Consider the following 26439-nt stretch of genomic DNA (forward strand, 5'->3'; position numbering starts at 1 on the left):
GACAGGTTTTTGATACCCCCGCACGTCAAGAGACTGCTTCTGATACCCTGCTAGAGCTTACACAGGGACGTCGGCCTGTGGGCCAATACGCCTTGGAATTCAGAACTATAGCAGCTGAGACTCATTGGGGTCAGGAGGCCTTAGTCGCCGTCTTCTGGAAAGGTCTATCGGAGTCTCTGAAGGATGAACTTGCTTCTCACACCAGGCCAGAGTCACTGGAGGATCTCATCTCCCTGACTACTCGTATGGATCAGCGCCTTCAGGTACGCCGTGCTCAGCGTCAGCTTCCCCGGTCTACGCCTTTCCGTGCTTCCTTTTCCAGGTTCTCTACTAACCAGAGACCCGTCTTCTCCCCGTTACCGGCGCTGGAGGCTCCAGAGCCGATGCAACTTGGAGTTCAGCAACCTCGGGCACCGTCACGACAACTTCGCTCTACTGGGGAGGCGTGCCATCATTGCGGAGCTTCTGAGCAGCGCACCCGTAATCATCCACCATCTCCGGGAAACGACTAAGCCCAGTGAGTACGAAGGGGCGCTCTCTGGGTACTGAATCTCCTTGTCCCCCTTCCAGAAGGGAACTTCCCAAAAGATTGACTATTCCCGTCTCCCTTTCAGGACCGACTTTCCGCACCTCCACAGCTGCATTTATCGATTCCGGCACAGGAGGGAACTTCATAGATCAAACCTTTTCTGAACAAAATCAGATTCCGCTTTCCAGGAAGGACTCCCCGTTGCCTTGGTCGGGATTGATAATCGACCTCTCACCCCGGCTTATATCTCCTTAGAAACCGGACCTATCACCCTTTCTACTCATTCTCACAAAGAGACTCTGGGTTTTGATGTTATTCATGCCCCGGGAACACCTATCATGCTTGGCTTGCCCTGGTTACAGAAGCATAATCCACTCATCGATTGGGTTTCTCCTAACCCTATTAACTGGAGGTCAAGGTCAGAGGAAACTTCTGTCTCTATCAAGCAACCATCCTTTCTATTAGCCAACACATCCAGTTCTCTGAGGGAGTTACCTTCTCCATACGCCGAATTCTTGGACGTTTTCAGCAAGACACAGTCTGAACTTCTACCTCCTCATCGTTCCTACGATTGTCCAATTGATCTGGTACCTGGTTATACCTTGCCTAAAGCCAAATCTTATCCTCTCTCGTTGCCCGAGACCGAAGCTATGGACGAATATATTCGTGAGAATCTTAAGCGGGGCTTCATACGTCATTCCAATTCTCCTGCGGGGGCTGGATTCTTCTTTGTCAAAAAGAAAGATGGTACCCTCAGACCATGTATTGATTACCGGGGTCTGAACCATATCACGGTGAAGAATCGTTATCCACTCCCACTCATTTCCGAACTCTTTGATAGACTTCAGGGGGCCAATCTCTTTACTAAACTGGATCTTCGTGGGGCATACAACCTCATCCGCATCCGGGAGGGCGATGAATGGAAGACTGCCTTCAACACCCGTAGCGGACACTACGAATATCTAGTGATGCCCTTCGGATTATGCAACGCACCGGCAGTTTTTCAGGACTTCATCAATGACATCTTTCGGGACGTTCTTAATCGATTTGTCATTGTATACCTGGATGACATCCTTATTTTTTCTCAAAACTTACAGGATCATATCATCCATACGAAGTTTGTGCTTTCACGCCTCCGAGAGAACCGGTTGTTTGCTAAAATGGAGAAATGCATTTTTCATCAGTCTACCACTTCCTTTCTCGGATACATCATCTCCAACAAAGGCTTGGCCATGGATCCAGAGAAGCTAAAGGCCGTCGTGGATTGGCCACAACCCAATTCCCTCAAATCTATTCAACGGTTTTTAGGTTTTTCTAACTATTACCGGAGGTTTATCCGCAACTTTTCTACCATTGTCGCTCCTATCACGGCACTGACCAAAAAAGGTGCAGACCCTTCATCTTGGTCTCCAGAGGCTGTCACGGCATTCGAGACACTGAAACAAACTTTTGTCTCTGCTCCCATCCTTCGACACCCTAACACGATTTCCCCTTCACCTTAGAGGTTGATGCTTCGGACTGTGGGGCTGGGGCGGTTCTGTCGCAGAAATTTTCTTCCCAGGATAAACTTCATCCTTGCGGGTTTTTCTCCAAAAAATTCTCCTCTGCAGAGAGAAATTATGACGTGGGCAATAGGGAACTTCTGGCCGCCAAGTTGGCTCTTCAAGAATGGAGACATCTTCTGGAGGGGTCTAAAGAGCCATTCACTATTCTCACGGACCATAAAAACTTATTGTATATTGAGAATGCCCGTCGTTTAGGTCCCCGCCAAGCTCGCTGGTCGCTTTTTTTTCCCTAGATTTAATTTTGTGCTCTCATATATTCCTGGCACTAAGAACGTCAAAGCGGATGCTCTCTCCCGGCAATACTCTTCGGAAGAGAGATCAGAAAAAACCACCGAGTCCATCCTTCCTAAACAAAGAATCTTAGCAGCTGTAGCATTCAAGAATCTGGAGAGGATCATCAAATCTCAAGAGAATCTCCCGATCGGTCTGGTTGTTCCTAAATACTCCTTGTACGTGGAACCCAAATTCATTCCTGAAATACTGGATTGGGGACATGCCGCCCGTTCGGCGGGACATCCTGGATTCAAGAAGACGTTGGACCTCATCCGTCGCACTTTCTGGTGGCCCAATATGGAAAAGACCATTTTTGAATTTACTCGGTCTTGTCCGGTATGTGCACGGAACAAGACTCCTCGTCAGAAACCGCTGGGTCTCCTCTTACCTTTACCTATTCCGGAACGTCACTGGTCCCACATATCGATGGATTTTATTGTGGAGTTGCCAAAGTCGAATGGCATGAATACCATTCTTGTGGTAGTGGATCGGTTTTCCAAGATGGCACACTTTATTCCTCTCAAAGGTTTACCCTCCTCACCCGCCCTAGCTGAGATTTTCTCCAAAGAGATTTTTCGGATCCATGGGATTCCCATATCCATCGTGTTTGATCGGGGTTCACAGTTCGTCTCCAAGTTCTGGAGAAATTTCACCAAGAGACTGGGTATCTCATCTTCCTTCTCTTCTGGTTATCACTCTCAATCTAACGGACAGACCGAGAGAGTTAATCAATCCCTCGAGAAATACTTAAGGTGCTTCGTCTCGAATTCTCAGGATGACTGGGCAGAATTACTTATCTGGGCTGAGTTCGCCTTTAATTCTTCCAGGAATGAGTCTACCCGCGAGACCCCCTTCTTCATCAACTATGGATTCCATCCGGCTCGTCTACCTATTTCTAAAAATTCCTCTGGAATACCAGCCGTAGACGAGCACATTGCCCTCTTACATGACTCTTGGTTCAGAATCCAATCCGCACTACAAAAAGCATCATTGTCTTCCAAGAACCAGGCTGATCGTCACTGTCGTTCGGCACCTAATTACAAGATCGGAGACAAGGTTTGGCTATCATCCAAGAACATCCATCTCAAAACTCCTTCCATCAAATTGGCTCCTAGGTTTCTGGGTCCCTTTTCCATCTTGGAGCAGGTAAATCCGGTTTCCTTCCGACTCCAACTTCCTCAAAGCATGAGAATTCCGAATGTCTTTCACACCTCGCTTCTCAAACCATTCATCTCCAGTAGCCTCTTTCCGGACCACACTTCTAAACCAGATCCGGTGATGGTACAGGGTAACGAAGAATACGAGATTCAAGCTTTACTGGATTCCCGTCTTTCAAGAGGTAAAGTCCACTTTTTGGTACACTGGAGAGGTTTTGGACCCGAAGAGAGGTCATGGGTACCCCTGAAAGATATTCATGCTCCAGGACTCCTCAAACGCTTCCGAGAGAAGTTTCCATCAAAACCATGGAAGGATCGTCCTGAGGCCGATCCTGAGGGGGGGGGTACTGTGAGGAATCAGGGATCGCGGCGTCCGCGCCCTGGTTCCTCTGCTCCTATATTTACCCCTGCTGCCGTGGCGCGCGTCCCTCGCCAGCGCCACTCACCTCCGGCGGTTCTGGGGGTTCCCCGTCGTCCTCGGCATCCCCGTCTCCCAGCAGTACCTCACACGGCCGCCATGTTGCCTGGGCACGCGCCTGAACAGCGCGCGCCGGGCGAAGTTAATTTATTCACTGCTCTGGCAGTGAAGACCCGCCCCCAACACAGGAATAAGATCTCCTGTCAAGACAAGAGTCCTCACCTGCCTGCCAATCAAGGGAACCTATCCAGGATGGCTCCACGCAGTCCTCCAGGTCTGCCTTCACTTCTGATTGGTCAGCCACACTTTATAATGCCAGTCCTTCCTATCATTCATTGCTCGACATAGTTTTCACTTGGATTACTACTCTGGCGTTTTCTCTCTTATTCTCTCAGGTTACGACTTGGCTTGGCGGACGTCTCTCTCTGGCTCTCGACCCCTGCTTGGACAAACGACCTTCCGGAATTCTCCAATCCCAGACTTTGGCTAACGGCAACGACAACGGCATTTCTACACCGGTACCGGCAAGTATTGCTAGCTAAATAACACCTGGCCTGGCAACGCCAAATCACCACACTCCGGACACGCTCCCTTTGCTGCGGGTGCGTGCTTCTATACGTTCCTCACCTCAGTGAAAGGAACGGGTCTGGTCTGCGGGCAGCACCGGCGTAACAACGTTCCACAAAGTAGAAGCAAATGTTAACCCTTAGCATGCTGGTCCTGTGCAGTGGGGAGTAGCACTTGGGGAGCCCCATCAGCCTGTCCGCCTTTGGGGCAATGCAGATTTACTCTGGGGTGGTTGATTTTCAATGCAGCTGTGAACAAAACGTTCTTTGTGTCCTCTTAGCTCATTAACATTCAAGTGGGTGGGGTTGGCATTCCACAAAGTACCAGCAAATGTTAACCCTTAGCACGCTGGTCCCGTGCAGAGGGGAGCAGCTGTTGTTGTTATTGCTCCACATGGAAACAGAGAAATTGAGGGCAACTAATGACCATCTGGCCCACCCAGTCTCATATTATTGTTCCATCAAACACAAAACCGTACCGGTTCACAGCACATTAATAAGAAAGCACATTTCAAAAGGGAAAATCATTTTACTCTATTGAACAAATACTTTCACTTTTTTTTCCCCTTGCTGCTTTTTTATAAATTTATTGTGCCTAATTATTCAATCGGTATAATATTTCTGAGAAATGAAGACTGGTGAATATGTTTAGGTACTTGCTTTTCTTTGCTGGTCCCAAAGCTTATTTTTCTTCTGCATCCCTCCAATACAGCCAGATACTGTTTGGTAACTGCCCCTCCTACCTGGGGGTATGACAACGATCATCTTTAAAAGGAGGTATGTCTTCCTCTCAGGTCCGTGTTATTCTTCCTGAGCAGGGATATAGCGCTCCCACTCCTGCTTGGGAGGGCTATTACTTATTGGACCATAGACCGCTGTTGTGTTGGTTCTAATGGGTTTACACAATCCTGAACATAAGGCCATTCACATTGGTCAGTATGAATTTCCCACTCTCTTTAAGCCCACCCTAAAGACTGTTGCTGCCAATGGCTCTGAGGGGTCTGTCTCGGATGGCCTTTTGGCCTCTGATCATCTCAATGAAGACCAATCTCTTTTCCTATTGGTCGGCGCACTGTATTTCATGGTTTCAGCTGGAGTATGTTACCTGATGCTGATCAGTTTCACAGTTATTTGTAGTTGTTCGTGGTTAGTCTTGGTGTCGGAAACTAACTGGAAATATGAACGGAGAACCGAGAGGCTAGCATCCCGAGTCACTGCGATATTTTGAGGTGGATGGATTGTGGAAGACATCCTGGGTTAGTTAGCTTTGGCAGCGCCCAGCACCTAGTGAGCTAGGAGTCCCCTGTTAACCCCCTGTTTTGGCGAGTGTAGACTGTATTTCTACATTGTGTTGCTCCGGCAAAAATAAACCTTTATTTAACGCCTTGGTTCTATTTGGTGCTGGTGATCCCGGAGTAATCGTCTGGTCTCCCGTGACAGTAACAGTTACCTTTATGCCTTGAACTTAGAAATATGGAGTCTAGTAGGGTACACAGAGTCTCCTATGGCCTCTCCGTCTAGGGAAAACTAGGAAAGATTCACTTAAAGTTTGACCTCGGTGTCACTGTGAACTAACGTCTGGCCTCATCCAGAGGGATGGGAAGACCCTGGTTTCTTCGAGAGGCACCTACACTTATACTGCCCGGAAGATCTTTTGATAGCTTGTCTGGATTTCCGCTTTTAGCTACAGTATCTGCACCGTAGGAAAGGTGGAACGCAAGGATCATGCAGGCACTACAAAATGACATCAAGATGCATTTTTTCCCGAACTTTGGAGTTATTGGGAGAAGGAAAAAATCAGCATGGCATACAGGAGGTAGAGCACTCTAACGCGTTTCACGCCTAGTTTGGCTCTCTGACGAAGCGCCAAACTAGGCGGGAAACGCGTTGGAGTGCTCTACGTCCTGTATGCCATGCTGTCTTTTTCATTAAATCGTTTTTAAACCAAGTTCCAGTATTGTAGCCCTCCTTGTTACCTGTTCCTGCTTGCTGCTGTGCTCCGTTTTTTCCTCTTCACATTGGATCTCCTGCAGTCTGTTCATTATGTGAAGCACGCCTATGAGGAAGGATTACCACTCACCGTGAATACTCAAACTCAATTACAGCTGTGATTACAGTTTGTTCTACAGTGCTGGACATTCAGTATTATTTATTGTGCTGGGCAATTGTAGCTCTAGGGATGGTGTCCTATTCGGAAGAGAACCAGTTAAGGGCTGCATTCGACAGTCACTATCTGCATTATCAACCAGGACATTTATTCCTTTATCCTCCCACACTTTGAGCATTTCTTGCTAACATGTACCAGACACTTTTGATATTATGAGTATCCGTTCTTCAAGCAAGATCCACATTGTTTCAATATATACATATTGGAACTTTTCATTATATATTGGTAGCACCGATTCATAGAACATAGTTCTTTTTTTTCTATTGGGAGAAGGAGGTTATTCTGACTCCCATCACAAATTCTAAACCTAAAAGTGAATCCTTTTTTACAGGAACCTCATCCTGTTTAGCTCAGAAAACCTTTCTTCTAAGTCTAGACATTGTACTGCTTATGATCCTAAGCTTTCCTCATCCAATACCAAGAAGCTGTGCAGTGTGTTTAAAAAAGGCAGACTCAGAAATCATGCCTTCCCAGCTGAGCCAACTCTTACAACTGATGAATCAATGATGAACACGTTACACTATTCAGAACAAGAAGCTCGCAAACATCCCTATATGAATGTACACAGTTTCAGCTTGACATCAAGAGAGACTTGCTATTCTCAAAGCAAGATTTTATAATCTCCGAAGGAGATGGGGATATAATAGAAGATTCTGGTTCCTTTAATGTTGACAGGATCGATAAATTGATTAAAAAGTATAAGGCCTTAAAATATTGAATTAAGGCAGGACCTTTGGAGTGCTGGCTCAGGTATTTTTAGGACCTAGAAAAACGAATAAATCAGTCAGTTAAAGATAATTCTGAATAGTCGGATCCTGAGAGAAGAGCAGGAATAACTAGATGATTTACTAAAATATGTCCCTTCCTTGAGGATAATGGTAAAAACTGTGATTGTCTTTTTGAAATTGATGTCTCTATAGAAGTGCTGCTCAAACTCTGTCCTCAAGGGCTCCCAACAGGCCAGGTTTTAAGGACATCCCTGTTTCAGCACAGGTAGCTCAATAAAAATGATTGATGCACTTGTGCTGAAGCAGGGATATCATTAAAACCTGACTTGTTGGGAGCCCTTGAGGAATGAGTTTGAGCACCAGTGCTCTATTGCAATATTTGTGAGAGTGGCTACTATTCCCATAGAAGATGAATCCTCCATGAAAGATCCAATGGATAGAAGAATGGAGGGTTCGTTACAGAAATCATACGTTAAGTCACCGTCGGGGTTAGTAGGAAGCCATAACATCCACCTTTACTTCTGCCTTATTTCCTCCTCTCACTCCCGCCTACAAGACTTCTCCTGTGCTGCCCCCTCTCTATGGAATTCCCTACCATGCACCCCAGCATTCAGATATTTACAAACTCCCTGAATACTCACCAATTAAAGGAAGCCCATCTGGCATACCCCTAACATCCAACCCCCCTCTCCCCAACTCTATTGAGCCTGCTGTGCAGCTGGGCCAAACTCCTTGCTAACACCCCTTAACATGCTCGCCCCCAAACCTTAACGGGATCAGCTGTGTGACTGAGGCATACACTGCCCCACAATGAGCACCCACTTTTCCTTTTTGTTACTTATTCCCTCTATGCCCCTTATTCCCTCTAGATTGTAAACTCTGACAAGCAGTGTCCTTTTTACGCTTGTTTGGTATATCATTCTGTTTTTTATAATTAACTCTCTTGTACCGAGCTGCGGAATATGGCGGTGCTTTAAAATAAACGATAATAGCTTGTATCGCCAGAACCGTGGGGATCTGGACAACTAATCTTGAATAGAGAATTAAGCCTGATATCACTAGACAAATGTGGCTTAAGGGTATTTTGAAGATGAAATCGGCAATCAACTTTGTGTATGATGCTTCGCTGGATATTATCTCATTTCTAGCCAGAGCCTCAGTGCACTGTGTCGGCAAGACAGGTCTTGTGACTGAAATCGTGGAAAGTGGATACATCATCCAAAACCAATCTGGCGTGTCTGCCCTTTGCAGATTCCCTGTTATATGATGAAGCTCTAAGTCTATTTTGAGAATCTCAAGAGGATAGAGACAAATTGTGCTACAAGAAGAGAGAAGGGGCAGATCCTCTACCTAACATTCATAACCATTGCCAGATATATTGAGACGCAAGAGACTCTACAGCCCAGACTGACCACCTGTAAATCCATGGGTCAATCCACTGCAACCATCTAGGAGCCAGGCCAAAGTACTATACCTAAAGCAACAGATTCCTCATTAAGAAGCAAATCTGAGGAGCAGCAAGCAGTAATTGTGGAGTCTTTCCTAGTGGGGCGACATATTGGGATTATTTTTAAATCATTGGGCCCGGACAATGTTTGATGCATAGTTGATGCAAACTATCCCCCAGGGGTGTACTCCTGGAATTTACAGAGGTCACAAAAATATTTTCTTTTAAAAAGAAATACCAAGTCAGCTCGAAAAAGCCTTGTTTTTTGCGATACGAGAATTACTGGACAATGCCGGTATAGAACCTGTATGAGAATCACAGAAACAGGAAATCTATTCAGTTATATTCCTGGTTCCCAAGTTGACTGAATACTTCTGTGCAGTTTTGGATACATCTCTTAGGATACCTTATTTCAAGGTGGAGTCCCTAAAATATGTAATCAGGGAGCAATATTCCCCGATATTTAGACCACATCCTAATGGCAACACCAGAAAGGAAAGCTTCAGACCATGTGAAGATGGTGCAGGAAATTGAGACAGTGCATGGCTGGCTCATAAGCCTGAAGAAAAGCGATTTTAGTACCATCAAAATAGATACGCTTCTAAAGCATAAATTTCAAGACACTGGGTCTAAATTCTGAATTTATTTATCCGTTTCAGGCATGGTTTATATCTTTAGATCTTCATTTCACCCATTAAATAAGTTTTATGGTGTGTAAAAATGGACCAAATTGCCCCCACCGTACAGTGCACAGCAAATAAAAATAGCCCTTCTGAGCACATTCACGTCTCATACAGGTCTGCAACCCTGCCTTTCCCCATTAACTCCAAGCATACAATGCATCCACTGCAGCCAGGGATTCTGGGCAATTACATGCAAGGGAGCACAGTGTCACCTTTTTGCTTCATGTCCTTTTTAACATGGACCCCTATAAACATATGCCTACCGTATTACACTGCTTTTTTTTTTTAGCACAGCCTGGGTTACAGAAGTACATAGCCAGTAACCCAACTCACAGACAGCTGTTTTGACCTTTTGGGTCTCATCAGTGTGATGGTTATACTGGCTTTCCAATGTGGAACTGGAAGAGGTTTCAACCACACATTAAATAACGGTGGAGGGTTTTTCTCACCCACCATAACATGTGTGGTTGAGACCTCTTCAGGCTTGAGCATATCTCAGCTTCAGCACAGGTTGCTCAGTATTTGATTGAGCCACCTCTGCTGAAGCTGGGACATTCTTAAAACCTAATTGGGGGGGAGGGGTCTTGAGAACTGGAGTTGGCCATCCCTGCCTTAGGGGGATTGAATTGTTCTAAGGAAGCCAATTACATTGAGTTCACAAAAATTATTGTTGCCAGTTTATAGAACTGAACGCAATGTAATTAGGACATGGTCCTTTTTTGATAGATTATTGCTAGAATAATCATTCTTAAAATAGCTGGTGCACACACATCTAAATAGAGCTTGCTATGTTGTTGCTCCTTCAGTTTTACTCTGATGTTGTTTTGCGTTGAAATCTATAAAACTGACACACGGCCAGCATATTTCCTTGTTATCTGACTTATTTTCTTGTTTCCTTGTTCCCTTAGGTCAATTTTTTATTGTAGATCAAGATATCAAAGAATTTACTCAAGTAAAGATTGACAAAAGATTTCATGGCATGCTAAGCATTTTACGGCATTGTCACCGTATACGAGAGATACGGGGGAAAGGACTGGTGCGTTATACTGTCTGTTGAACAACTTGTCTTTTCAACTTTGGATCGATGAACCATGTGGCACAAACGCCTAATTTGTTAATTTAATGCTAATACCATGTGACTGTTAGAATCCATATATAAAGATTTTTTTTTTTGCATTGACTCGATTCCCCCAACTCCCTTGCATCAGTGAGCTAGAACTAGTTACTGACAGGCAAGAGGGCGTAACTTGCCATGTATCAGTGTTAGTCTCTCTTAGATGCGGGTCTCCTTTTATTATTTTATTTATGCCTGCTGCCACGTCTAAGGTGGCGGCATTAACTTTAAGCCTGATAGTTGGGGGCAACATGTGGCCCTTCAGAGGCCAACTAATGACCTCATCAAGAGTAAAATGATGTTTTATGATTTAAATTGATGTTTTATTTTGTATACAGAAATGCACATAATTGTACTCTTAATGTAAAGCTTTTTGATCCCTGTCAGGGGTAGTGGAGAAAAATGGCCACTAAAGGTTTATTTTGGAAACCAGATTTCGAGAGCTAGTGGCCATATGGCCATAACCTTAGAATTTGATTTAGTCCTACTTTTTATGCCAGTGCAGATGACATAATTACAATTCTTTACCACATGAAAGAAGACATCTCATCTGCCGGGTACAGAGCCACCTTTATGTGACGTCTGTCCTTGCAACAAGTGCCAAAGTATTTCTGCATGGGAAACATTTTGGCATAAACCTATTTTAGTATATGTATACTTTAAAGACGCACTTTGAAAGTTGTTATTCCATTATGTCTGTTATACACGTGGAAAGTAACCACTACGCTTTATAGTCATGCAAAATGGTTTAAGTGGTACAGACCAAGGAAAGCAATTTGCAGGTTTAACAGAATGCAGTTTTACATTCCAGTTTTGTGGAAGTGCAAGGGGAAAGTCTGTAAAGACTTTATGGCATTTGAATCACGTAATTCTATTTGTATAAATGTATATTTGCTTATTTCTATGTTTTATAACGCCTTCAGGGCAAAGGGGATTAGTAATGCACTGCTGATCATTCTGGCCCTAAAGGGTAAAATTACTCATTCACTGCGTTTCTCTCATAAACCTGTATTGTGAACTCACATCTTTCTGGCTTCTTGTAAATAAAAGTTTAGAAATCCATGTCTCTGTTTTCCATGTGTTATATATGAATGTAGACTTGAAGCATGTTTTGATAACACGATAGGTGTCCTATCAAGGTTTTAAACCAGTTTTGCAATAGAGGAAAATAGCAACTAAATTACCTACAAAAGAATATCCTCTTTATTGTATTAGGGAGTCGTCCAAGAGCAAACATTTGCTGCATGACAACTGTTAACAACATTTGGCATTACAGACTTAACTTCGAAGTGATTGGTCATTAAGCAAGAGAAAACTGATCTGAGATTTCATCCATGGACCGTCTTGAAAAAAAATATATCAGAGGCACTCTTCCTATTAAAGCAGCACCTATCCCATTTTTTATGGTGCCTTGAACTTGGCTCCTAGTGTAATTGTGGTAGTTGTATATCAAAAAGACCTTACAATTCCAGGGAAGTTTTATGTAGGAAGGATGTTGCCGCCGCCTTAGATGGGAGCTTTCTTTCTCTACGCCATTCAAGAACTGTGATCAAGGGTGCAAACTTTTCCACGTGCGCACCCCTGCCTGTTCTCCTCGCGCCACCCCCCCCATCCCATCCCCCTGCTCGGCTCTGGCATCAAATGACGCGCGGGGTCATGTGACCTCGCCGCGTCATTTGACGCCGGGTTACCATGACGACGCGTCGCTGGAAGGGAAGGTAAGTGTGTTTTATAGAGGCCTTGCACGGTCCCCCGGCATTTAATTTAAATGCCTGGGGGGAGGTCGCGGTACCTCTATAACTGCTGCACCCCCTTCCCCCCCCCCTGAAAATCTAGCCCCCCCCTGCCAGTTTGCGCACCCCTGATCTAGATCATCCCTAATTTGGATTTTTAAATACATATTTTAGTCAAAAGTATGAAAAGCTTGTCAACCGTGCCACATTAACCCGATCAGGCATGTTCTAATTTAATAATGTTATTTGTGTGTCCCCTGAGCTGAATTCTTCTCTTTAGTTTTCATGGCGGAAGACTGACTTGTAAAATTTAAATATCTTTTATACCTTGCCATTTGCAGCTCACCGGGGAGTAGGTGGATGTTGTTCTTAAACCAATGGAATGTGGCCACCATCCTTCCAAATATAGAAATCTAGTGCTGTGTTATGCTAAGGTCACCCAGAACAAATAGTACTTGCAATGTTTTATCATTTTTACTGGAGTGCTGTTGAAGAGTGACAAAAAAAAACACACGTTCAATGCACATCTAAATACATTATAAAACCACAAATATTATTAATCCTTATTACTAAATTCAGGCTGCCTAAAAGCGTGAACATTTTTTATATTTAATTTAAATAGTTTTGTTTTTGTTTTTTAACATCATTTTGCCAAAGTATATTTGGATTTATATGTATATTTGGATTTATATGTATATTTGGATGTGCATTGAACTTTTGTTTTTGCTTTTGGAACTGGATTTGTATTTTTGGAAGGATGGTTACCACCTTTTAATGGGTTAAGCTCCCAGGCGATCTATTAATTGCAAGGTATGAAAGATATTTAGGTTTGGATGTTGGTCTTCCATGAAAACTAAAGAGAGAAGTAGAAGAAATTCAGCTACTGAGGATATGATGGCACTTAACCCCAGATAAGGTATCTTTGGTCATGTTTTTGCCAAATTATGTTACTAAAATATCAATTTAAGAGTTCAAAATGAGCAGGCTTATATGCAGCATTATACAAGTCATAAGAAAGCATTTTTATCTGATACGCTGCTTCTTACTACAATTAATATGGACCAATGTGCTTAATTGCATGTCCATGTCTCGAATCTACAGATCTGCAGTTTAAACACTGATGTTTTGGAGACTGGCATGTTTAAAAATGGTATCAAATGTAGGTGTTTTGTATCGGCTCTATACATGCCATGAGCGAGAGAATTAATTCCCCAAACTGGCTATAGTTAATGGAGACAACCTTCATGTAATATAGAAAGTTTAAGCCAGAATACAGCACACTTGTTTTAATCCCCTACATTTTTCAAAACCTGGTCTATTATGATCAATTAGTGACCCTATCTTAAAGTATTTCTACATTGTTACAGTGATTGCATTATTTTTCCTTTTTTTTGCTATTTTTGTTCGAAGACCATTGTTGATAATTCAAAAAGGTCTGAATGTCCCTTGTGTGATTTTGCTGGTTTGTTCTTTGAGATACTACATAAGGTCCATATAGAGAGTTCTTTACAACTGAACAAAAAAAATCAGTAACTGCAGCTTCAAATGCAGTAACACCTAACATGCTACAGTCACCATTTTCTAGGAAAATGCTATGTCGCTTTTCTTTAATTTCTCAGTGACTAATCTCAGCAAAAAAAATGATCACTGTAAACAGTCTTTTACAATCATAACTTCTGCCATGATATACAATTTGACACCTACTGTAAGAAACATTTATTTTCTTGAGTATTTCATAGCTGTACAAATCAAGTTCTTACGTGTTCTCCACGATGGCAACCAATCGTCTGTCCTGTCTTGATGGATTCCTCTCCCTGCTAAGGCTACGCTTATAGTGCCGGCGACATCTGATGAAGTAGCTTCTGCTATGAAACGTGTCGGATGTAATATTTTATAGCCCCTACGGTCTTATATCATTGCCCTATACCTAATTTGAGGTGTAGAAGGACTTACTCCGAACTTTTTGGCGTGACGTCATCAATCCACTTTATGACAAGGATTGCCCTACGGCAAGTCGTGAACTAGCCGCAAAACCACGTGGAGTTCCCGGTGAGACGAGCCTGACGGCGGCAGCAACAAACAAAGTGCTGAGATGTCCCTGCAGACTCCGTAAAGGCCAGAATAAGACAGCCAGTGACGGCCTATAACTGCGAACGATCAGCGATACTGGTTTCATCCTGGTGACACGACGGCTGCTGTGGTTCTTCGGTTCCTGTGTGTCTGGTGGTGCCTGGTAACATGTTAACCTAAGTGCACGATATGCCTAATCTTGTCCACATTGATGTACGCAGATTTCATACCTTTTAAAATATTCAGCAAAGGTTTGCTCTGATTCCAGATGTACAGTATGTGTTCTAAATCAATTTTAGCATGTTGTGCAGTGTTGTCAATTCTTATTTTAAAGGTTCAGTAATGAAAATTGTGCATGAGTTTAATATTATAGACGTTCATGTAAACCTGTATTTCTTCTCCGTCTATCCGGCAGCACCATGGGTTATAGACTCCACCTCCTGAGATAGGACAGGAAAAAGCTTGTACCTTCTCTATATAGGGCACCTCCCCCTTTACCTGTGCAGTGTTTTTCCTGTCCTACCTGATAGTAAGAGATTGCGCTAAGATTCTAGTTTTAATCTTTTCATGAGGCTCCTTCAGGCTGTCGGGTACAAATATAACCAGGTTTACTGTTTTCGGTAACGTGACAAGGTGCGTGATTCCAGCCGTGGCAACATTTTTTTTTCACCACGGCTTGCCGGCAACGGTCAGCTAGCAGAGTCATTTGTGGGGTTTATTTATGTAATTGCAGTTCAGTATGTGTCCGGCAACTGGTGCACTGAATATCTTTGTCCATGCTCGAGTTGAACGGCACATGTTTCTATACAATGTAACAATATCGCATAGAATTTCTAGAAACCCTGAATGTCGCACAACACCGGCACAATGGCTGATGTCAGAGCAATGTCCGCAATACTCCCTGTATGTGAAGACAGCACATTACCTGCAGACCCCGCTGCACCCACAGTACCTATTTACCCACACGACGCCACAGTTTCTGCCGACCCTGCTGCACCCACAGTGCCTGCATTCCGAGCAGACACCACAGTACCCCCAATATCCCCCTCGTTATCCGCAGCACAGGCAGCACCCACAGCCCTTTCAGACACCACGTGCTGGTGCTCCACCACCCATGCCCAGAGGACCCCGACAGGTGTGTGTATGATTCGTGGACGGGATACTATTATTGCCACCTGTGGCAGGTAAGTTTCAGTGCCATGGGTTTATGTCAGTTAAAACTGTGTCTCTGCTCATTCTGTAGGCACACTCCGGGATACACTGCACGTTTACGCGTGTAGGGCTTGGCTATGTAATAACCCTGCCAGCCCTAAACAAGGTCACCATGGACTTGATATTTTGCTGCTACCATCTGGATACCACTTTGTGGGAGATTTGAGGTGTGTACAGTTACTGGGTGTATGTTTGCAGGTTTTTGGTGTTTACTGCATTACCATTTGTACTGTCACTGGTCTTGTCTAACAAAAACTTGTCACAAACTTGCTATTAACCTCCCCATCATGCTTCTGAGCACCGAGATGCAGCTGCAGACACGCGGACAACTATTTTTGAATATATATTATAGCTTTTTGTCATTGTTTAATCCTTGTTTTCATCCTTATTTTGCAGATTCAGCAGTCTCATCAAAGTCAATACCTTGTGCGCATACGTGGTACAGGTACAAGTTCAATGAAACACGTGCGTTCTATACAGTTTACATAGAACGCGCATGCGCACCGACAGCAGCACAGTGTAATTAATGCATCTATCTTTCCCGATTTATTTTTACAGGTGAAATGGCACAAGAGACAGTCAGAAGAAGTTGGTTATAGATGATTGTATTATTTCCCAATCTTCTAACAATAATACAAAGTGTTTGTAATTTATGTCTAAGCTCTAATATGTCATACTTTAAAAATACTTTTTAGTCATCTGAAATTTTTTTCGCATTGAAACTATGGGAATAAAGGGGGGTTACATTGCATTTAGATGAAAGGCACACAAGCACAGTAACACCACCTATCGTTACTGCAGAGTACTAAGGCAGCTTCAAAACTTCCATTTTGCAATCGGGACGCAACATGCAAATAAATACCGGTAGTTTACACCTGGTTATGCGTGGTACCGAAAACAATGTCTGGCTACATCTGTAACCACATAAGGGTGGGTTACCTGGGGAGGAGTGGGTCAATGATACCCTATCCTAAGCACAAAAGCGTGAAGAAAGGACCAGCTTGCAGGGGACGCTGGTTCCCTTAGTCAGGGGCGGCAGTTGTACCCCTCTGTCGGGGCTGGTACAGCGATATTAGCCAGTGTCCCCAGGAGTCAGCAGAGATGCCACGACACAAAAACTGCAGTAGGACGGAGGAGGGGGGGGGGGGGAGGAGGTTGACGGTGTGCCCCATGTACTGTAAGGCATGCCTGGTGGAGTTGGGCAAATTCCCCTTGCAGCAGGCTGATGTCACATCGGGGCGGAGGGTGCCAGGTGGTGTTGGCCTTAAGCCATCAGGCATGCTGAAGTCACTTCCGGAAATGGCACACTACGCCGTTGGTGGGCCTGTTAAAAATGTAATAATTAATTGTTCTTGTATAGCCTGCTAGTTTTACGTAGCTCTTTACAGAGCATAACAGTCGGGTCCTTCCTCTGTCAGCATAGTTGTATGCTCAGGAAAAACTCTAAGTCCTCCTTTTGTCAGCCTTTGCTTGCATAAAGCAATTGCCAATGGAGGAAAATTCCATCCAGATTCAGCGCTTTCAGAGATTGGAACAATCAGCAATGCAGAAGACCTTCAACAGCTATAAATGAGCTAATTTACCGATGGCGCCAGCAGGGCCTCTGACAGGGGGACTTCATGCTGAGCTTCAGACGCTGGCACCAGCAGGGCCGCTGACGGGGGTTTCATACTGAGCGTCACATGCTGGCGCAAGCGGGCCTTTCTGACGTCCGTGCGTGCCGTAAACTGGGCTCAGCTTCCAGCGCGCGCTGATGTAAGAAGCTTGGCATGGGACAATGAGGGAGGCCCCCAAGTGGTAGAGAGCCGGGCCCAGCGGCAATGAGAGAATTTTTTTTTTAAAATATGTATTTGGGAATGTTTTAAAATATATATATATATATATATATATATATTTTTTTTTTTTACATTTTTATGTACTTGGGGGGGGTTGGTATTTATTTGGGGGGTAAGGGGTTTGTATGTTTTTGGGGTGTGGGGGTTGTATATATTTGGGGTGTGGGGGGTTATATGTACTTGGGGGGGATGAGGATTTTTTTGTATGTATATGGGGGGTGGGAAGGTTTTTTATATTTGGTGGGTTGGGTTTTTTGGTATGTATTTTGTGGGGGGGGATTGAGAGAGTGGGGTAATTGTAGAAGAGATGGAGTGAGACGTAGGGGAGAGAAAGTCTTGGGAAGAGAGGAAATAGAGGGGGCTTGCAAGGTGTGAAATAGGGGGGCTCACAAGATGGCCAACACTGGGGGAGGGGGGGGGGCGATCGTAACTCTAGTCCTAGGCCCCAGAAAATCTGTTTGCGGCCCTGGGCGCCAAGGTCCTCGATGCAAAGAGAAGACCTGGGGGCAGCCTGCGAACATAGAGAATATCATAGACGTCTGCATCCTCACAGAAATAGGACTGGGAGGCCTCAGTAGGAAGATTATTTCTGGATTACACTTCTGATGAAAGTGAATTGAGAGAAAAATATTAAAGCTGCACAACAGAAGATATTGACAAATTGGTGAAAACCATAAAAATGGAAGGTTTGAAGGAGCCAATAACGAAGAAGGATCTTATTTTCATGGTTCATATAGAAGTTCAAGGGTCTTCCCAGTGCATACATCAATAAAGAAAAGCGATTAGTGATTAGCAGCATCCAGATAAAAAAAGCATTCTTATTGAGAAGATTTAGCCAAATACTCATTTGATCCAGATGATTCCAAGGCTTGAGATAGCACTTCAAAGGTAGATATGCCAGTAGCAAGACTATCCAGAAGATCGATCATTTCTCTAGATGATGGCTTAAGTTTCCGGGATTCAATGGATAAGAGAGTGGAATGTGCTTTCAGAAGAGTATTTATGATAGATGGGGCACTATGCTAGCCAAGTGTAGCATCAACCTACGTTACCAGGTCACTAAGAGCATGAATAACCCAGGTAGAAGATTTAACAAAAGTTTCTGGAGATCAAATCTTTCCACTATTTCCTTTAATCCGCCTGAGCATTAACTACTTATGTGATGCAACTATGGAGTCCACCAACCTTAACGCTAAATGCATGGTCCTTTCAACAGCGGCCCGCAGGGTATTATAGCTCAAAGCTTGGACAGCAGACGCTGCTTCCAAGAACAAACGTTTCTCCATGCCATATGAAGGCTCCTTATTCGGAGCGGAACTGGAAAAACTGGTGGGAAAGTTGGCAGATGACAAGGCAAGAGCCTTACCCCAGGAGAGAAATGCTACCAGAAGAGGAAGGTCTATGAGTGGCCTAAACTTCCCGACATCAACATCTTTCTGAGACCAGAAACTCATTTCCAAGAAGCAGTTGGCAAGTAGGAAGATAACAGATCACAGGGTCCATCAGCTAATAGAAAAAGGATACTAAATAGAATTCACAGAACAGCCTACAAGAAAATTCATCATCACGCCTTCACCAGTATGTCCAATCAAAGGACGAATACTGAGAGAGGCAGATGGAGTGGTATGTACAGTACCACAGCATCAAGAAAAAACAGAATATACTCTCTAATGTTTGTGACGGTACGAGTAAATGTGATTAAGTTTAATAAAGGTCAAGCCCTTCATTACCACTACCAGTCAATAATACAGTTGTGTTATGTGTATGTACATCTATGTATTATGTCTTAGCCTGGTTCCAGCACTTCAGGAATCGGGGGTTAATTTTGTTTTCAGGAGAAATGTTGCAAAACCTGTTTGACCTTTCCCTGTAATAGTTTTCATGTAACTAAAGTTATTTTGCATTTCAACCCACCAATCGGGCTGGGGCATATTGACAGAACCTGGCCTTGAATGTTTCAATGCTGTGGCTTAGTGCAGGGGTGCGCAAAGTTTTGGAGCTGTGTACGCCCCCCCCCCCCCCGGTCTGACAGCCCCAGCGCTCGCGCCCCCCCCTTCTCTGTGACCCGGCGTCAAATGACACAGCAGGTCATGTGACGTCACGTGATCCAGCAGTGTCATTTGACGCGCGTTACCATGGTGACACGTACGTCACATGACCCTGTGGTGTCATTTGACACTGTGTTGCCATGGCGACGTGTCGAAGACTACAGAACCCCGGTAAGTTGAAGTTGCAGAAGCCTCGTGCGGACCCCCGGCATTTAACTTAAATGCCTCGGTGAAGAGCGTGGGGCTGCGATAACCGATGTGCCCCCCCCCGGACAAAATCCCGCGCCCCCCAGTTTGCGCACCCCTGGCTTAGTGTATAAAAAGGTGGAGCGGGAGACCCTTAGTGTGTCTTAAGAAGCTGTGTGTGGTACTTGGCTGACGGAGCTACAGACTCAGTTTCAGGTCAAGAGTGTTTTGGCTGAGAGATTGTAGTGCTGGTGCCAGGATTGTACTGCTGGTGCCAGGCCTGGAGTCCAGTCCAGAAGACATCCTGTGGGTGAAGATCAGGGGGAAGACCCATGCATACTGGCTGACATTTTGTTTCACAAGAGAGAGAAAAAATGATGATCGGCAAACCTCAGCAAATTGCCGTACGTAATGTAAAATAAACTTACCTGACCTTTTTATATCACAAGGTCTATTCGCTTATTAATTAAACAAGAATGTATATCAAGTCCAGTACATATAATGTGCACATTGTTTTACGGCAAATAATGAAATACACATTTATCTTTCTATATTTGAAGACATCTTAAGCCTTCAAACATTGCATTTAAATGCATCGGTTTTTTTTTAATGCGTGAGACAGAGTTTAACCCTTACGCTGCCAACGGGTTGTGCATTGCCCTCTGACAGCAAAAAAGGTTTCATGTTCACATTTTAATTATCAAGGAATATAATATAGCAAGCAAGCGTCTCGGTGGATAAACAGTCATGGTTCATAACTGGACTTGAGTTGCATTTGGAATGATAATTGATCCCAATCAATAAGAGCCTGTTAAAAAAAAAAGGATGTGACAGCCGCCTGGTGAGTGATATTTTGGTGCTTCTCATTCCAAGACCGTACCTGGAGATTTCCTTTAGACCTGAGCTGAGAAGCAGATTCCACAATTATATCACCGAGCTGTACGCCCCATGAATTTTCATGACTTCACCACATTCCTGGCTATATATTTCTGTGCCCCAGTACTATAAGTCCTGGTAGCAGCAGGCAGTGCTGGGGTTAATCCCTTCTCACATGGCCTAGCACGTGAGCCTCTTCCCCTGTAAGTTAGTTTGTTGCAGTTTCCAGGTGCCTGCCTGAAAACCGTTGGAGTCACATCTCCTATGCAACATAATTGTAGCAACTTACAGGCTCATGTCTGGGCTTGTAAGCTGCTGGTAGTGTTGGACCGGGTCCTAAAAATTTTTTAAAACCGGGTAACGGGTACACGGAGGATTTGGCACCTTGTACCCGGCCGGGTACCCGACTACCCGGTTTTTCACTTACCTGGGGGTGGAGGAAACTTACCTGGGGTGGAGGAAGCCCGCGTGGACATCTGAACAGGTAAGCAGGGGGGCGGTGGGGCGGCAGCGGTCAGTGTGGAGCCCGCGCGGGAGCTGCAGGACTCTATACTGCACTGTGAGCTGGGACCATGTGACCGGAGCAGGAGAAGAAGATTTCCTATTGGACAGCCGGCTGTTGAGTTCGTGTAGATTGAAGCTGCCCAAATCCGTTTGCGGATTTTACACCGCAAAATGGATTTTGGGGGTTAGATCAGCGAAAATCCAGGAAACAGATTTGGGCAGATTCACCCATCTCTACCTGTAACCCCAACTTCAATCCTTGGCTGCTTGGTTTGACCTCAGCCGGTGACCCCGACACGTTTATACTCAATTCAGAACTCTGGTCTCATGGTTCAGGTCAGTGAATTGATATCCTACCTCAGTCCTGCGGGTTCACTTCCTGTCTTGAGACGAGCAGGCTAAGATAATTGCTGCCATGCTGATCATCACTGCAATCCTAAAGTGCAATCCTCCCCCCTGTAGACATGTACTTTAGTAAATTCCTGGATTAAATCATTATGTTGTGGTTGGCCCAGCAGTACTGCACAGCTCAGTTCCATATAAGCATAAGAATTGGAAAGTAACCCCAGGTAACGGACTGTTTCAAGAGAATAAAGTGAAATCCTCTAGTCTCTTCAGTAAGTAGAATGGGGACTTTCTATCACGCCAATGCCACATGAAGGAACCTGGAATCTGGTAGCTGCCGATGCCTACATGTTAACTTTCATCTGGGGCCCCAGAAATACTTAGGCATTCGGCTGTAAGTCTGTAAGAGCTGCCCAGAGAGAAGCAGTCTCTCCCAGCGCAGCGCTTAAAAACATTTTGCCCATTGCCTATCAAGCAAAGGATTAACACTGTGGAAGTCCATTAATAATTTTTTGTTCTTGTATAGCGCTGCTAGTTTTACGTAGCACTTTACAGAGACATTTTGCAGACACAGGTCCCTGCCCCGTAGAGCTTACAATCCATGTTTTTGGTGCCTGAGGCACAGGGTGATAAAGTGACTTGCCCAAGGTCACAAGGAGCCGACACTGGGAATTGAACCAGGCTCCCCTGCTTCAAACTCAGTGCCAGAGTCAGTATCTTTACTCACTGAGCCGCTCCTTCAGTCCATTCAAAAGCATGGACACTTGAATGTGTTATCCCTTCAGGACAGGAAGACGCTGCTGTTGTGGCCGCTATCGAACTACATTTTTCCTCGTGCTCACAGAGAGTGTAAGTCTTGCTACATCTGTATCTCGGCGGGTAGACGCTCTGTGTGAGGGGATGTAGGCATTATATACAATGTTGATATTTTTTCTTTTCATGAGAATAGCTAGTTTTGGGGGTCATCCACCTTATGTATTTGTTCCCGTAGCATAACACTCAGGCTAAAACCACATATTACTTCCATATGTGCTGCCTTCCGTTGCATCCCATACTTCTTCCATATTTTATTAAGTAATGATAGTGTGATTTTTCAATCGGAAGCCATATTGTTCTTTTAAACTTAGAATTATAATTTGCTGTATATATAGTAGGGGCCAGCAGTCAGACATCCCCTCTGCCTGCACAGTAAAGTTAAAACATGAGAAGAAATTGATGCTCTGGATAATATTACCTAGACAATGCACACAATTTATATATTTTATTGTGTTTCAAAGACATTAAATCATTTTGATCGAAATTCATGTGCATTCATAGTGATGCATTAAGGATAGGCAGCAAACGGGTTACTGTTAGATGAGCCCCAAGTTGTAATAACTGCAGATAGCACATTCAATTGCAAAGATCCAAAAGTCTAATTACAACACATAATAAGAAGAAAGTCTACACTACTGTACTTTAATAACGATAACAATTTTCTGGAACGCATGGCTGCACATTTAATTAGTATGAGCTCTAGAAGTGGATTCTAGGTCGGAGATGAGGTTCATCTGGCTGGTAATTAATGGCCTTGGGTTTTCTTGTGAGATGAGCTCAGCTGTGGTATTGACCAGCATTGTTTTATTTTAAATGACTGCAGTTAACTTGGATAACTTGTATGTATAGGCACAGCTTGAAATCTAACTAATTTAAAAACTCGGTGCACCAGCAAAACAATATTTTTAACAACTAACAAGAGGTGCAGAATAAGCCTGTCCCTAAAGTATATACAGAGGCAGAGATGGGCAAAAATGAGAGCGCTTTGGGTTTTTAAAGCAACAGTGCTGCTTAAAAAAATAATCAGTGTGACTTCACTGAGGTCTCTGAGACCGTCTTGTCTATTCTAAAAATCAGTGTGACTAACTCCAAATCAGCCAGACTCACAAAATCAGTGAGAGCTGACATGTCTGCAGAGGTCACAGTGTGATGGTACATGGGAGTGCTGAGTACCACTTTTTATGTGTTCAACCCAGGGCCGGCTTGATGGCAGTGTCATCGGTACAGGTGCACCTAGCCCCGCGCTTACAGAGGCCACAACATATAAACTGATTGCCAGGGGAGGAGGCGCAGGGCCCTTGTAAGTGCCAGCATCTCCTCATCTCCGGTATCTTCCTCTGTGACGACTTGTCTCCATGACAACGCAACGTATCTGGAGGAGATGCCAGAGTTGAGAAGAAGGTAAGAGGCCCCGCGCTCTGCCCTGGCACCGAGCCCCGCCAAACTCCCAGCCGGCCCGGGCTCAACTGAGAGTAGCACTTCTTTTTATATTTACAATTTCACAATTCCATTTTCTTTTTAAATACACCCTGGATTTCTGTTAAAAGCATAACAATTGTATACACCTTCGTAAAATAAGGTCCAAAGAGCTGTGACGCAATGTTTAGAAGGTTTTCAAACCAGGCCTTATTACTACTTATAAAGCGACTTTAACCACCGAATATACAAATATGAAGCAATGAAAATAGCATCAAAAATATCATTACTTTCTCGGGAAGTTACAGAAAGGATACATCCCTCAACACAGGCGGGGAGAAGTGGAGTCGTAATTCTCTATAACGGAGTGGAAGAAACTCTTAATTAATGCATAATTTACATTTTAACAACACTGTAAGAGACGTGTGCAGAGGTACATTTAATGGAGACCGATTAGGGTGAAATTAAATCTGAGCTTAATTGCGCCTGTTCCTTTTACAAGGCAAGACATACAAAAAACAAAACAAAACCTACTCCACTTTGGAGAATAACTAAACCTTTACTCCAGCCCTTTCTAACTGAGTGGCTAGCTAAGCTGGTTACCACCCCAAACATAGATATATTTATAGAGAGAGGGGGGCTTGATACCGCATGCACTCCGTACCTCAATTACAGTACCCACAAAAAGCCGGCTAATAACAAACAGTATTATAGTGCCAGCGGTGCTCCAGGACAAGAGATAATATGTAACACAGAAGAAAAGTTTCCCAACGGAGCACACGGGTGTACCAAAATTATCACAAATTTATTAAATGTCACAAAGTATATAAGAACAATACAAAAAGAGTTAAAAATTGACATGGGCACCCTGTACAACTACTGACAAATCAGAGAGGCTATATCCAATTTGACCCAAAGTAATGGTAACTCATCACTAACAGCATGAAAGATGTATATGTGTGGAAGACTCCAAATAAAGTTGCTTCTATATAAACCTGAAGAAAATACACACGATGGAGTTATAGGGTAACCACTATAACTGGTAAGTAACACCCTACAGCAGAGGATGGGAGGAGGTGTAGGAAATGAAAGCAAAAAATATATATATATTTGTGCTTGTGGAAGATGTAACTCACTATAACCTACACACAGCAAATGCTACAATAATGCACTCACATTAGCAGTCTTGCTGACTAGTGGATGCCAGCAGATGATACTGTACATTCATGTATATAAACATACTGCTCAGTGAGTGCCAGTGAATATAAATCTCAAACTCCATCGCTGTGGGGTACTCAATAGTCACAATATACATAGACTCAGGTTAACTAATGAAAAGTCACTGCAATAGAATTTACAGACTCAAAATGCAACGTATAGCATATAGAGAAAAACCAGAGTCAGCAGATGATGGTAATGCATCTTTGGAAAAATGGATGAGCATAGCATCAAGTCAGAGTATATCTACGTGCTCTCCATGAAGGAGAGAATCAGGGTGTCCTGCCACTGGATCCCACTCCTACGCGTTTCGACTTGCGTCTTGCTCTGGGAGTGGTAACTACAATTGGAGCAGCAGGCAGATTTAAGGGCCCAATTTCATGCCAAAAGCATAATTACTTCTGATTGTCTTCATCTATCAGCTGTGCAAAAGGTCCGCCTAGGAGGGCAGATATCAAATCCATAGCAGAAGCCGGTATTGATGTCACTACGTATCCGACGCCATTGCCCTGGCAACCACACATAGCTGCGGCCAGCGTCACGATCACAGACGCCTAATAGTTTGTGTATCAGCCGCACGATAGACATGCCCACCAGAGCCACCTCCATTGAAGAGCCAGTCATCACTGTTGTAAACGATGACGTCATCGCGAACCCGGCGTCGGCGTCATAGCAACCCGTTTTTGCGTTGTGAAGCAGACATCAGGCAAAGATGTTTAACCCTTGAAGGTTGCATCATAACGGAGCTGCACTTGATGTACCGTCTTCTCTCGGGACTGGATTCGTACTGAGAGAGGCGGACAAAGTGGAGAAAATAATTAATTACCAAAATTAAGATGTTGTGACCAAAACAATAGAAAAATACACATTAGTTGAGACTAAACTAGCTATGGATATCATAATTATAAAGTTAAAATTACTAAAAAGAAAAAAGGAGAGGGACTGTACTTACAAGGCATAAATACCAGAATTAAGTATATTATAATCCTTAAATAAAACCAAATAGGACCAATGGGAGCGCAGTGCTTTGAGCTGCTGGGCTGTGCTTTGTCTTGTATAGAAAAGTAGGGGAGTGAACCCTGTGTGACCGGTGCTCTAAAAACGTGTGTATATGACTGTTTGAATAAATCAAGGAGTCTTGATAAAGGACTTACCGGTCTGAAACGCGTAGGAGTTGCGTTTTCTGTCCCCGTGGGGGTGATGATGTCATCAGTCATGTACTGAAATAAATGGAATTGAACTTTTAATTTTCACCTGGCTCCCTGGCTGTGCGCTATTTGCTGTTTTTTGTTGTTGCTGTTACTGGATTCCCTTCCATGGCTGGCACGCCACCACTGCTGATCATTGGAGACTGTGGGAGTGGGTAAGAGACTTAATTTATGACTACAATAGTTGAGTACTTTGATGTTTGGTACTATTCAAGTGACTCACAGGTCGATATATTTAAATACCCACTCCTTTTGATCCCACGATGGAGTCATTATAAATGAAGATATTAGTCCAATTTTGGATGAAGTTCTACTGGGGTTGAGC

At 43.9% G+C, this 26439-nt stretch overlaps 1 protein-coding gene across 4 annotated transcripts in view; it reads left to right on the top strand.

The window, feature by feature from the left end:
• Positions 1–11709, top strand: part of SKA1 (spindle and kinetochore associated complex subunit 1) — a 45695-nt gene extending 33986 nt beyond the window's left edge. For all 4 annotated transcript variants that reach the window (XM_075586258.1, XM_075586267.1, XM_075586248.1 and 1 more), the window contains exon 7: positions 10442–11709. In XM_075586258.1, coding sequence (XP_075442373.1) covers positions 10442–10590 — 149 coding nt within the window. In that variant the 3' untranslated portion in view covers positions 10591–11709. The remainder of the gene's footprint in view (positions 1–10441) is intronic.
• Positions 11710–26439: the final 14730 nt, after the last annotated feature.

Source organism: Ascaphus truei, chromosome 1, assembly GCF_040206685.1.
Source record: "Ascaphus truei isolate aAscTru1 chromosome 1, aAscTru1.hap1, whole genome shotgun sequence".
Classification (NCBI taxonomy): domain Eukaryota; kingdom Metazoa; phylum Chordata; class Amphibia; order Anura; family Ascaphidae; genus Ascaphus; species Ascaphus truei.